The sequence below is a fragment of the Hemitrygon akajei genome, chromosome 5 (assembly GCF_048418815.1).
Source record: "Hemitrygon akajei chromosome 5, sHemAka1.3, whole genome shotgun sequence".
NCBI lineage: Eukaryota > Metazoa > Chordata > Chondrichthyes > Myliobatiformes > Dasyatidae > Hemitrygon > Hemitrygon akajei.
In genome coordinates, this window is record NC_133128.1 from 171757948 (window position 1) to 171772783 (window position 14836).

At 37.8% G+C, this 14836-nt stretch overlaps 2 protein-coding genes across 3 annotated transcripts in view; one reads left to right on the forward strand and one right to left on the reverse strand.

The window, feature by feature from the left end:
* Window positions 1-819, forward strand: part of dnah9l (dynein, axonemal, heavy polypeptide 9 like) — a 276890-nt gene extending 276071 nt beyond the window's left edge. The window contains 2 exon segments of the mRNA XM_073047202.1: window positions 61-201; window positions 281-819. Of these exon segments, the coding sequence (XP_072903303.1) occupies window positions 61-201; window positions 281-528 (389 nt within the window). The 3' untranslated portion in view covers window positions 529-819.
* Window positions 820-823: 4 nt separating this feature from the next.
* cdca7a (cell division cycle associated 7a) overlaps window positions 824-14836 on the reverse strand; it is a 51909-nt gene continuing 37896 nt past the window's right edge. For both annotated transcript variants that reach the window (XM_073047204.1, XM_073047203.1), the window contains 9 exons: window positions 10342-10464; window positions 10117-10242; window positions 9376-9627; window positions 7288-7365; window positions 6553-6738; window positions 3734-3874; window positions 2463-2612; window positions 1927-2063; window positions 824-1845 (listed from right to left, as the gene is read on the reverse strand). In XM_073047204.1, the coding sequence (XP_072903305.1) occupies window positions 1815-1845; window positions 1927-2063; window positions 2463-2612; window positions 3734-3874; window positions 6553-6738; window positions 7288-7365; window positions 9376-9627; window positions 10117-10242; window positions 10342-10464 (1224 nt within the window). In that variant the 3' untranslated portion in view covers window positions 824-1814. The remainder of the gene's footprint in view (window positions 1846-1926; window positions 2064-2462; window positions 2613-3733; window positions 3875-6552; window positions 6739-7287; window positions 7366-9375; window positions 9628-10116; window positions 10243-10341; window positions 10465-14836) is intronic.

Below are 14836 nucleotides of genomic sequence, written 5' to 3' on the forward strand. Positions count from 1 at the left end.
TCTTGCACCTAGTTGAATGCCATCAGTACCGGTTAAAATTTTATACCCTTTTTTTTCCAGCTGTAATGCAAAGTATGGCCAGGAAAAATGCATGGCCCCTAGATAAGATGCATCTAACAGTAGATGTCACCAAAAAATTAAAGGAAGACTTTACACAGCCTGCCAGAGAAGGAGCATATATTTCTGGATTTTATATGGAAGGTAACCTCATTATCACTTTGCTATTAAATTTAAATTTTTAGTACGAGTACTACTTTAATCCTATCCTGTTACATCACAGGAGCACGATGGGACACACAGAGTAATCATATAGCAGAAGCGCGGTTGAAAGAACTTACACCGATAATGCCTGTTATATTTGTTAAAGCGATTCCCATTGATAAACAGGAAATGAGAAATATTTATGAATGTCCTGTTTATAAGACAAAGTTGAGGGGACACACCTATGTCTGGACTTTCAATTTGAAGACCAAAGAGAAGCCTGCAAAATGGATTCTTGCCAGCGTTGCTTTACTGTTAAGTGTGTAGATGTACTGTAGTGCAGTGGTGCCTTTGGTTACTGATTTGCAACATCAGCATGTGTGGCATAAGTTTGAGAATGACAATTATTGAGGACTTTACCCCAAGTCTTCCTGCATTCATTAGCAAAACAGGCGTATTACTGACCAAAAACACGGTTGAAGTTTTCAGGACCCTTAATATCATCAAACCCTGTAACTCCGAATCAAAAGAGAGGGTGTTTTGAATCTAGTTGCAGGCAAGATTGCTTTGCAGATTAAAGCAATCTTGTAACCTGTTCAAAGTATGCAGAAATAATTCAACCACAACATGTTGCAGTATCTGAGATGGTCAAGGTATATTTTAATAAAAATATTTTTACAATGTCACTGTGCTTGTACACTACTAGCAAATAAAAAAAAACCTGATTTTTGCCAACCTGGTAACATGCTTAAGATCCAATGTATGTCTTCCTGCTTGAATTCATCTCTGAGTGCAAATAGCCAACATTAGGCGACCATGTAATACCATGGTGCAAGTGGGAAAACATAGCATTAAAATGCAAAAGACCAGTATTTCTCCCTCCTTCCCAGACATTCAAGTACCTTTTAGATGCAAATTATCTCAAATTTTGTATGGCTTCAACAAGAGTGCATTTTGTGATGTAAATCCTTCACGCACAATGCAAGCATAATGGGGGAAGGCAGAAGGCAGAATTGCAAAAAAAATGTTTTTTCACTTGCCACTTCTCTTTCCTTCCCACCCCCCAAAACACATGATTCAATAGAAGCTGCACCACTGCAAAGCTAAGTATGTGTATATTGTTAATTGCTAGACTAATAATTGATAACATTTTAAATGAACTACTTATGGCTTTATTTCAAAAATGATTTTTTTTAAAAGTGAACGTCGTCCCTGTTATTTTAGCCAGCTGCAGGTTAAGAATATGAAGCATTAGTCTAAGACTGAAATACAAAATTATCTGAAACTTAAAAAATTGAGCAACTGGATGTTTAAAAACGGATTTACTTGCTGCAATATGCAGGTCATTGTGCAAATAATTTTGACAGTATCTATGAAACGTCAATGGCAGTATAGACTTAAGTTGACAACAAATCTTTAAAATCATATGCAAAATTGTTAACACCCTCTCCTCTGAGATCTAATTGATTAGGATAGCAAAGAAAACAATGCAAGTATTTTACTGTAGTTTTGTGTGATCATTGCTCATATCATTTAGCGAAAATTAAAATGGTGTATTCTGAAAGTTAAATGTAAACCATTCAACGTGTTGTGCTGTGTGTCAATGCATCTTTTCAGTCTTCCACTTGAAGTTCCTTTTGCAGGCTGGAAAAAAAGTTTTCATGAATTAAAATGCTGCACATCAAGATTTGTATGAAATGAACAAAAGCTATCAATTAAACTTACCTTTTCAAATAAGCATGAACGTTGTCATATCCATGATACTTGGCCAGGTAAACCAGAACACCTGTAGCACAGCGACCTTCACGCTGTCGGCAGAAACTGCAATTGCAGATTCCTCTGCAAGGAGGACAATGCCAGTTCTGGAGGGGGAGCAAAGCACAGAACAGCTTTTCCTACTAGGTGTTCCTGATTCTGCAGCCAAGTGCTTATGTTATTTTAGAATGACATGGCAACAAAATAATTTATCTAATTAGTAACAATGCTGATTATTTTCAAATCTCTTCTTTAACAAGGGGTTCAACATATCCAAGCAAAGGTAACTAAACTTCACAAATTAACTATTCAAATTAACTCAATGTTTTCTTGCTAACACGTTAAAATAACAAGGCAGACTAGCTTGTCAATCAAGCAGTTAAACTTGAAAAGAACAGGACGGCTTTAAGTACTTGACAGCTTTAAAATTAACTGGTTTAATAATGAGGAATTGTGTTTTTGTTAGTTTCATTATTGCTATGGTGAAAAATCAACGTATCACTCACTGGATCTAATAAGGCATTCCTAACGAGCTCGCCGTATCGATTACGAAGACATGGCCCACAGAACTGTCCACGGACACCTACACATTCTGGGTTGCGACAGTTTGTTTTTGTATCAATTGTTTTCTGACGGCATTGATGGCAAGTTGTACCCTGCAGGGCAAGAAAAGATGTTTCTGATCACATCACATCTACAATGAAAATGCCAAGATTATAAACAAAAGCACACAAATTATGGTAAAGTGATTCACACTTCAGTACATTCACACTGATATCTTTTAAGCAATTCTTCACAAATATTGGGTTAAGATCACAGATACTGTTCTCAGGCTGTGAAACCCACGCAAAAGGATCAACTGTTGGAAGTACAGTATTTTATTGCACTTAAATTTAGTTTTTTCTTAAAGCTTTGGCTTTAACTGGGATTTTATTAAACTTGTTTAAATAGTTCTTTGTTGTGTTTATTTAAGTATTAACTTGCTCTTATTTCTTCAAGCATTGAAAATTATTCTAATGTAAAATTATTAGAATCATATTATTGAGTGGGGAAACCTTCCAGCTTCTCTCTCTCTCTCCTCTGCACCTTTTATCTGCAGCTTATTTCAGTCCTGCTTTGCCAGATGTTAACGCTTACCTTTTTTTTCCACAGCATTCTTTCCCCCCAGGTTGAATTGTTTTCTAAAAAGCTATACTAAGATGACAAAAATGTGTGCATGCCTTTGGGAGGGGGAGGGAGGCACTAAGGATAGGAATTTAAATCAAAAGCATTTTTTCCATATTTAACAACAGTAGAGACTAGATCTTTGCATGGTCAGTACATTAGCTTACCTTTAGCATCCTGGGTGAATTAAGAGTCTGCAACTTTTAACATGCAAATGTATTCATGCCTTAAAATTAATAATGTATTCAATGCAAATTATATCATATTGTAGTAAGTGAAAACACGTTAAACTGAATAATCCTGTTATTTCAAATAAGGAGATGTAGTTATAAATGCACAGAATAAGGGCACTGGGTTAGTAGTTCTAGTTTACCTTGATGTTACCCAACAAATCCTACTTGGATCTAAAACCACAACCTAACTTTGTTCCACTCAAATAGTCAGACTTCTGACAATGACAATGGCACATGACATCCAATAATGTGTACTTATTGCGTAACCATGAGGGAAATAAATCTTTTCGCCTCAAATGTCACAAAAACCAATCCAATCTAGCATATAGCACAAACCAATTTTTCTCCCCATTTCTAGAAGCTGAACAGGAAAAACCTACTGTAGCTCGATTATAAACTTTCTCTTTTGCTGAAAAAGAAATGTTTTCCAACTCTTCCTGAGTGATGTCCTCAACTGGCCGCACCACATGTGGGATGGCAAGTACACTGGGACGGCTTCGCCTACGCAGAGGTACATCCACCTAAGGGCAGACAGAGCAGCAAGGGTAAAGTCAGCATCAATACACAAACTTCTCAAAACTACATGTGAAACAAAACAATTATTCAGATTCCTAATCTGATATCTGAACGTTTAATTAAATGAACAGAAGTTTACTTTTGTCTGCACAGCGTTAACACAGCATTCCACATATGCAAATTCACTGATGTGGCTGGCATTCAGCTGTAGGAGGCTTGAGGTTATACACCTCAGCATTCAGTAAACACATGCAGTATCCTGTCAGCCCAATGCAGCAGCCACAAAAATCTGCTCTAACAATCAGAAAAAAACCCAAAAACTATTCACTGGTAGGATTTCATCATTAAAAAATGTGATGCAGAAAGATTATTCAGCCTGTCAGGTTCAAGGTAGTTCTCAGCACAGCAACCCCATTCCCAATCCCCTTTGGTTCTTTGCCATTTACCTACATTTAAGGGGTAGTATACAGTAGCCAATTAACTTACAGACAATTGGAAGAATAGTGAAGCACCTAGCAGAAACTCACCTGATCACAGGGAAAACAAATGGTGCACCTTGTTCTCAGTTAGCAAAAGAACATTGCATGTTTGCCAGAATTCCCAAGGAAATGTTCCTTGGTAGTTGCCCTTTGGTCTGCCTTACTTGGGAGCATTAATGGATGCAAGGCAAAAGATATTCTCACAAAACCAGAGAGCATTTTTTTTTTTTAAAAAGCAGCACTGCTAGAATTTAAGTGCCAGATACATTGGATAAAAACAATATTCGATGCAGTGCACTTGACGCTGTTGGCATCATACTGGTGTGGACAGAAGAGAGTAGACTAACAAATACGCAGCAGCGCTAGTGGCTTTTCTCCGGTTGGCAAGATTTATCAAGCCAGTTTCAACTTGATACAATTTGTGTAAATGACTTGGATGATTGCTAATGTTATGATGACGTAAAGATAGAAAACTAACTGTGAAGAGGACTTAAGGATGTATAAAGGATAGATCAGATAAATAGACAAAGTTCTGGCAAAAAGGGTACATTGTGGTAAAAATGTGAAATTGTCCATTTTAGTATATATATTGAAAAACTTGAGATGACAAGGAATCTGGGTATCAGAATATTGTTTACAGTTATGTTTTTGATATGGAAGGTATTAGTGGGACCACATTGAAGTACTGTGTACTTCACTGATCTCCTTATGAGGGAAAATAAAAACACACTGGAAGCAGGTTTAATGGAGTAATATCTGGAACAGTCTTATGAGGAGAGAGTTACTCCACGTTTCTGTCTTTAGAAAATTTCAGAAACGTAAAAGGGGACAAAACACTGCTGGTCTTGATGTGGTGGATGTGGAGATGTATTAAAATTTTTTGTGGAGAACTAGTTCTAGAGGCTCAGTTAAAATAAGGGGAAAAATGAGAGGGAGATAAATGTTTTCTTCTCATAAACCAATGAGCCTTTGCAATTCTCATCCTCAAAGGGTCATGGGAGCAGAGTCACAGTGATTTAAGGTAGGCATTGATAAGATTCTTGGTAAGTGACAGACTACCTCAGTGGTACGCAGAAATGCAGAATTCAAATTTCAATCACATCAGTCATGACCATAACAAATGGTGGAGCAGGCTTGAGAAGACAAGCGATCTACACCAGCACCTAATCTGTGCATTTATGAGTAAAGAGTCAACTGAGTTTATGTGGCACCTTTGATGTGGACAAACCTTTCCACAAAAACATAGTAAGAATAAAACACAGTACGTGGGCCAAAGCAGAAAATGGGAAATAGTCTAGAGATGGTTAGTAAGATTTTAAAAGGAGTGCACTGGATAGAAAAGGGTATATTGGGAAATCCTGCAGTATTGGGTCTAGAAGGCTGAACAAGCTAACAGAACTCAGCAGAGATGAAATGTCCTCGTTTTCATCTCTTGGGCCTATATTTATTACAATAAATGTCATTGTAGCTCCATGACGTCAAAAAGGATACTGCAAGGACCAGCTATTCTGGACAGGCTGCAGCTCTGGATGTGCTGAAGCTTCTGGAAGATGTGAAGCTGGCACGAGAATAATAAAGCATGTAGACAACAAAGCCACAGATGCCAATTTTAGCAGCAGATGGGCAAACTGCATTATAGAGTTAGAAGCAGGTGGTCTTTCTGATGGAGCGGCTAGGGGCTGCAAGGTCAGCACGCAGTTGAACAGGTCACAGAGATTGCTTACGCGAGCAGTCTGTGAAAAGGCAATACATTAATTTAATTATCCTTGCCAGGATTTGACAAATGTGAAATTTAAGGATGAACTGAAATATTTCCTTGCAAAGCTGTTGCTTAAATCATGAAAGCTATCATATCATGCCTCTTTTGGATAAACTAATACTCAAGGCCAATCGTTTCAACATGCTAGTTTTCAAACTGCCTGCCAACCTGCAACATCAAGTGCTGCAGAAAGCTTCAAAACAAAATATATTGACTTTCAATATTTCAATATTTCTTAATGAGGCATTTATTCCCAAGTGTTTAATTGCAGTCACTGCAGACACCACTGGAATAGATCTCTTATAATTTTTATGAACATGAAGTCTTTAACTGCAAAGGTTATTAGACTTTACAAGTGACCACCAGAAATGCAGATTAAGCTGGCAAAGTCAGTGCACCATGAAAGGTGTTGTTAATAGCAGCACAAATGACTTAATGGCTCTACCTCGGAGAAGTCATTATCTAGAAACTTTCTTTTCCTCATAAAGCTGACATTATCTTCTTGCTCAAATGATGGAGAAGGAGGACCATCAACCAAGGATCTTGACCGAGTGCGAGGTCGAGCACTGCGCTCGGGATTCTGTCTAGAAACATTTTCTGTGAAAGAATTCCTTGGTGGGCGTTTTAGTTTCTAAAGAAAACAACAAGCCACAGTTAATTTTCAACCTCTATATCCATGTTATAAACATTATTGAGATAATGTACTTAAAAATACAGAAAGTTTTAGCAAACCCTATATTTTCTGTAATTTAAAAACATTGTCAAATGATTTCAAAGAAAACCAAATTTTAACCTTTAATACATCTTCCCCTTATTTTAATAAAAATCTTTTAAGTATATTTTGCAGACTTAAGGAAGTCTATTTTACTGTAGATGATCTAGAAACAATTAAGCCAATTTGTAAAGCTAGACTGAGACACACCACACACTCACAATATTAAAATCACATATTCATATAGTAAAGTTTCTATTTAAGTAAATAAAATGTGGCCGCTCTAGTAAAGTAAGTCTATTAATCTTAAATGTAATCCTAACAATTTCAGCTCAATATGCTCATTGTTAAGATATCACAATTCAGAAAATTATTAAGTGACTAATGCTTGCAAGAACTTCCATGTCAGTGTTGAAGAGTTTTTGAGCAAATACAAGCAAAAAGCAAGTATATCCTGTCACCACTTACCGATGGCGTCCTTTGAACAGAAACTCTCCGTGGAATGAGCCCTGGCACAGTTTTCAACTCTGCTATCAGCTTAGCCAGCTATAATAAATACAAAAAATATAAATAAAAATTTACATTTAGACATTTACTACCTCTAGAAGATTCTGCAATAGCCTTTTAAATTGACAGAATTTACAGCACAGATACACATCATTCAGGCTAACTAGACCACTTTGGTTTTTATATTCCACAAAGGCACCCAATCATTTATCAATTCTGCTTTCGTGTACTTACTAATTTTCTCTAAAAATGTATCAGTGCTATTCACTTCAACCACTCTATGTGGTAGCATTTACCACATCCTCATTATACCATGGGTAGCAATTTCTCAAAAACACATTGCTGAATTTTAGCTTTTTCCAAATATTCGTTCCTGATACGGTTTTCCTTCGGTATGTTTATTCCAGTATACCTTACAAATATTTTAGAATTATAACAAACATAAATGCACATGAAGCCATCCCCTTTGTGCTGTTTCGTTATCAGAGCAACTCCAGTTGCACCACCCACTACCTTCTTAGTTAATTTTCCCCTCAAAGACCACTAAACCCGATGTCTACACTTCCCAGATTCCAAACGTACTACATAAAATTGTTTTATCACGTCATTCTTAATTCATTTCCCCTTTCTTTTACACCCAACATCTCATCCTTGACTATTCCAACAGGAATAGCCTCTATTGTTCACTCTGTCCAGACTGCTCATTGTTTTATATACTTCTAGCAAAGCATCCCTCCTCAGTCTTGTCTCCAAAAACCATACCACCTCTGTATTCCACTCTTGTAGTTGCCCATCTTAAAAGCATTCTTGTGCCTTCACATCCTTCCTTCAATACGATAACATACTGTGGGTGAGGCCAAACCAATATAAAGACTCAGCATGACCTCTTTACTTTTAGATACTATGCCTCTAATGGTAAAGGCCAGAATAGTCTGTGTCTTAACCGGTTTAAATCCGCCCCACCATTTTCAAAGATTTGCACATGCTCCCCCTGCTCCCTCACCCCTTTTAGAATATTAACCTACATCCACCCTCATTTCAAACTTAATTTGCATTAAACTTTATCTAACACACTTTTGCTCATTCCACTAGCTCGGCTTTATCTCACTGCAATCACCAACTCCTTCACAGTTCATAATATTCCAAGTCTTGAATAATCTCAAATTCAGAACCATGCTTTGCGCTCCAGTGCAGAAAGAAAACTCAATGGAACAAGTCATTCAATTCTGCAATACTACACAGGTAACCCCAGCATTACAGAAATCCACCCTTACAGAATTCACAACCTCCTCAATAACTTGAGATAGAAAATAAACCTCATAGAATGGGTTCAACTCATCTTTTTTGCCATGTGTAGATGACACGGCCTTGCATTATAGAAAACCACCACTTCAGGGCTGTTTACTACAAATGTACCGGACACAGGTTACCTGCTTGCCCACAGATCAGATCTGATTTACAAGATGGAGTCTCTCTACCTTCCTGCCATTCAGTATTTCATACCTCAAACTCAGCACACCTTACATCAAATTTAAATAACCAGGTCAAACTTCTGCCCCGGGCAAATAGCCAGAAGGGGAAATTCAATTTTCAAGTCACATTATTTCCAACTTGCTAAAATCCCCAACTCATTCACAATAGTCATATATGTCAGAGTTATAGGCAATTACCATCACCTATCCCCCCCCCCCTTCCATCTTTAAAGGTTAGTCCCAGCACTTTAATCTACAATACAAACAGTATTCAGACAAGATGACACACTGTTGTTGCAGGGGTATCCTTCCCTGTGCTGAAATTTCTATCAGTAAAATTATCTAGTGGGTAGGGTAAACAACTGTGCCCACTGAACTGCTGGATTGTGGTCAATATCCCTTTCAGTTCCACCTTCTCCCTTTTGGCAATATGCAATTACCGATCTACAGCAATGTAGCAAAGCCTCCACTATTCTTGTTCTGGCCCAGCAAACCAGAAGCCTCAGGGAGATTTAGAGCTGTGCAATCTATTCGAGTCAGTGAACAAATAAATTATAGAAAAACATGCACTATTTACCATGGCTTTGTTTTCTTTAATGTTTAGAGCTCTCTTTTCTAGAAAGTTCGATCCTCTGGGTTCATCAAGGTCGGAGTCAGAGTCTGATTGATTACTCAAGTCGACAGTAGAATCTGGCACAGACACGTTTTTGTTTTTTCGAGATGGGAATCTAAAAGCCACGCGTAATGGAAAAGAATGTTTGTGCTGCACTTTAGAATTCTCTTCAATATCTTCATCACTCATTTCCTCCTCAGACTCAGATTGAACAATCTACAAAACAAATAATAGATTTATCAGATTTCCTGAACAAAATGCAGTATTCATATTTTTAACTAGGAACGCATCCAAAAACTGCAAGCCAAAATAAGATGGACAAATTTCAATTCAGCAGTTTTCTTTGAATATTCGTAAAACCTCGAACAAAGAAAACCCCTGAAAAGAAATCTATAGTGTTCAAAAGCAAGACATTATATGATCCCTCTTCTCTTAATTTATTCCAATCCCAACAAAATGCAAAGAGAAATTGTAAAAAAAATCTTACACGTCACTGTTTACAGCACATGTTGTGACAGAATGGTTCCAAAAGCAGCAAAGAAACCTGATTTCGACAAAATCACTGATTCAGGAGTCTAAATAACAACTTTCAGACAAACTATTAATAAACTGGAAACAGGCATTAATGCAAGCTAGTTCCATACTTCATATAGATTAAACATAAAATTCACAGTTTATCTAAAAAGTTTCAATGCTCAGTAATACCATGGCTTCCATTACATCTTTGAGGTCGCTTTCAGAAAAGCCATCAAATGATTCATTATCGTCAGAGTCCTCATTAAAAATCCGAGCCAGTTCATCTGTCAGGATCTCTGTTCTGAATTTAGCTTTCTGAGAAGAAATAGAAAACTTGTTATAATATAGCAACTATCATATTACAGGTAATTGTAGTCGACTTCTTTTGCATTCACAATCTTAAATTACACTTACACTGTTCGTAAAATTGTCTGAAGCAAAACTATCACAGCTATCATCTGATGATGATGTTTCCATGGGAACCAATGCTACATTTCTGAAGTCTTTAAATTCCTCCTTTCCAGAAAGGTCTATCTGCTGCAAGAGAGAGAAAAAAAATACAATCTTGAATACCTTTTAAATAATTTCTTTTAGTGTCAGGTTTTAATGATACGAATTGCAAGGAATTCACTTAGCATAACACACAGTTCTACTCTGAATCTGCTTTGTGCTATGTAAATGGAATGCTGAGCCAATTTATTTGAGCTTTGCAAGCTGGCTTTGAGATTTGTAGATATTTATCATCAGTTGTGCTTATTCAATATTCAAACAGCATGTTTTGGTTAGTTTGAGAAACCAAAGTAGACAGATAAAGTTTTATTGTTCCATACAGAAATCTGCTATACCAGCTGGAACACTGACAACTGGGGGGGGGGTACGAAAAGCAGCTAATCTATGATAGTAACATGACCTGCATGCAAATCAATACAACTTCAAAATGTATTTCTCCCTGATTGCAAATTTCACATAGAAATAATATTGTTTATTAAAACTCATTGTTACATACAGCACCCAGTGGATTGCAGAGAGATTTTTCAAACGATATTTTTTTTAAACATTGTCATACTGGAAATATGTGAGATTTTACAGAATAAAGTTACCAGTTTCAAGCACAATATCCAAGATATGCAATTAAATAAAATCTTAAATGTCAAGGCTGCAAATCACCCAACTTTCACTTTATATCAGTGTAACTGACAGCTGCACCATGGCGAGAATTGAACAAACTAAAGAAAACAGGTCACGGACAGCCTGTATTTACACCCTGACCCAAAGGTGGTTTCACTGCTTCCGACAGACATGACAGCGGCAAGTCTTTTCAAGGATCTCTACAAGCAACACAAAAAAAAACATGCCTGGTGCCCCACTGGGCTTTCACATTTGAAATGGTAATACTGCTAGGCCTCTTAGATCATTACAGGGTTTTCATCAGCAAAAGACATCAGAAAAACATAAGGGCATGGAACCACTCTTCCTTTTACCACACAGGAAACCTTTCCTTTCCAACACCAAGCCTCAAGCACAGATTCTAAGATACTGTACAACTTAGATTTCTAATAAAAGGTAACACCATGCAAACGCTGGTTACTTGTAGTTTGATGCACATGTTAAAAAAAAATCGCAAAATCCAAACACTACCTAGAAAGTGTTCGCTCTGCACATTTTCTTGCAGAATAATAAATCCAAAGGCCTCTAACCACAGTAGTCTACATTATAAAGGTCATTCTCAAAGGTGCTTCACAAAAATGTAAAACAAGTTGATACAGAATCACAGGGAGATCAGGGTAGACGAGTCAGTATAAGGTGTGTTTTAAAGATGAAGTGGCAGAGGGTTTTTGGGAGGGGATTCCAGAACTTCAAGGCCATGTGAGCCAATCCCATTGATAGGATATTTTAATCTGGGGAAAACTGATGAGGTCACAATTATCCACAGGTGGCTAGATGCCAGAAGAGATTACAGAAGGGCAAGGCCGCAAAGGAGCTGAAAACAAAGATCAGATTCTTAACCAGGAGGCAGCGTAAATCAATGAGCACAAAAGGTGATGGGCAAATAAAGCTGGGAGGCAAGGGGGCCAACAATTGTCCTGTCAACGGTGGTGTTAGAGGTCTTGATTAACAAGCAGATGGGCAAGTTTCAGCAATGGAGGAACTCAACCAGGCCAGAGTCATGTTGCAAAGATGGAAATCAGTCATCTTAATCTCATGAAAAAAATTACCCAAAACTTAACTTGTGCAGTCATATATAATGTCAAGACTTCAAACAGAAATCAAACATGCTACCAGTTACAGACTATATTTCTCATTTCCGATAAAAAGGTCAGCGACCAAAATGTTAATTGTGCTTTTCTCTTCACGGATCTGCACGACATGCTGAGTATTTCCTGAATTTACATTTTATTGCTTTTCAAACAGTCTGATAGAATTTCAGACACTTGGCATTGAAAGGAATGGAGCTGACCTCGAGGGAATACAATCTGTGTTAACACAACCAACCGATCTACTGAAATGAATTGGGTAATTTCAGGACACCCATACGGAGTGTGAAAAGTGTACCTTTTGTTACCAACATTTATGGTGCACTAGAACAAAAACAATAGTGCAAACTGTAAGTCCCTATGAAGTAGAATTTGACTTTTACTGACAATATTAAAAACTGACCATCAATCTCCTGTTCTGTTGATTATTTCTCTTTAACAGCAAGCACTGATGAGATATTAATAAACCTGATAATGTGAGGAAACTGAATTAACGTGCAGTTAAAATGAGGGGAAATGGTTTAAGCGCCCTGGGTAATTGACTCTGACAGTTCAATTCCTAATAATGTCAAGATCATTAATTCCTCCAGGCAGTTCCCCACACTGAACTTACTAGCACCCAGTTTAAAAATAAATATTCACACAACTTTTCAAAAAAAATTAAAATACAAAATTAAAATCTGGAGCAAAGGAAGAGACCATTCAATTCATCCTCCCATGCTGTGCAAAAACAAACAGCTGTTTCGGCCATTCCTAAACCCCAGCACTCATCCTCTGCCTAGGGGGTTACTGAATACAAGTGACATTTTGGAGTCTCCATCTCCACTGCAACCCCCCTCCCCCAAGCAGTGTGTTTCAGATCCCCATAACTCTTCTTAACATTCCTCTTCCGCTCTCCCGCTGTCTGTATCCCCTTGCTATTGATCCAATTAATCCCGGACATGCAGGCACACCCTTCCTGCCAAAATTTGCAACTGCATTTTGAGAAAACACACCACCCACCCCAAAATCTGTGTTAGTTGCACTTTCGGTTGCATTTGTGCACTGCAGACTAAGGTACAGACTCCCTCCCACACAGAAACCAGACACCACACCTGGCTTACCTCTGGACGGGCAATCTGGACATCAGACCTCACTCATGGGGTAAAGTGGGGCTGAAAACAAACTGTCACCAACCCCAAATGCTCCGTGAAAGATGATAACCATCCCACCCCATTTTATTAATAATTCGCACATGAGGCACAATTACATATTAACATGGCCACTAACCTACTCCACTGTCCAGGGCTATGATAATTTTACACAACCCAATGGTTAAGCTTCTTTACCACAATAAAAGCAACTCTGAAGTAAAATTCTCTCTTGATTGAAATTATTCCAGTTGTGAACTTGTGTCTTGTGCAGCTTCAGCAGGAGCTCCTTACTCATATACTTAAGATAGGAGCAGAGGCGAGTAAGTGAGCCTTCTAAACCACCCTTGCCACCTGTCGTATTGTTCAGCATCTCCAAGATCCAACTACTCCTCATCACGGCCCAAAAACCCATAATTTAGCCCATATTTATTGTCCTTGTTTGTTTGGAATAAAATACAATAAAAACACAAAACACTGCAAATGCTCGGGCAGTGTTTGTATAAAAAGTAGTAGTTCTTAACATTTCAGCTCATAGACTTTCAGTAGAATTCGAGCACAATCAGGATTTTTTTTCTGACAGGCGATCTTCGAGGTGAAATGTCAATTCTTGCTTTTTCCACAAATGTTACCTGACCTGCTGAGTGTTTCCAGCATTATCCGTTTTTAGATCATTTGTTCTTGTCTGACATTTGAAAATGATAGCCTGAGGAGGGACAAGCAACAAAGGTACAGGGGTCTAATTTCACTAAAGGAGATTATGACACCTGAGAAATGATGGTCTCTTATTCCCAACATTGTTAATCCTTTTTAAGCACTAACAAGATTTTACTAGAAATTATTACGTGGAATTCAAGTTTTGAAAACATTTCAGTATCTTTACTTTCTGCATTGAAATATAATGCAATAAACACCCAGTTAAGGTTGTCTAATAAGATTACAAAACAATGACTTTCATTAACTAAATCTCATCTTGTTTTAGTCCTGAAGAAGTCTCGCTCTTCCTGAAACGCTGTTTGTTAATTTTCATAGATGCTGCCAGACCAACTGAGTTCCTCCAGCATTTTGTGTGTATTGCTTTTATTTTAATAGTAAGCTTTGTTGATTCAGAAAGTGGTATTACTGGGGGGGGGGGAAGAGAGAGGTGGAACTTCTTTATTCATCCCAGTCTCAGAAAGAAATTTGTCAGCACTGAATTAAAGAAAGACCACGTGGTGGAGTTAGCAGAGGGCCAATCAGCCCTCAAGCCTTCTCCATCATTCAATAAGTCTTGGCTGATCTTTAAATTCAGCACCATGATCCTCCACTAACTAGATGAGGTCCTTGGACTGGCACAAGCTCTTGTTATACAGTGTAGACGACAGATAGGAAAGTCAGTATAGGAGAGGGATGGCGAATTAAAACAGCAGGCAGCCACTCAACATTTTGCTTCTGCTTTCGTATTAACATTGGAACGAATCTGCTGGAATTGAACAGAACATTCCAGAAGCATGTCAAAGCGGCCCTCTGTCTCAAAAGTCAAAA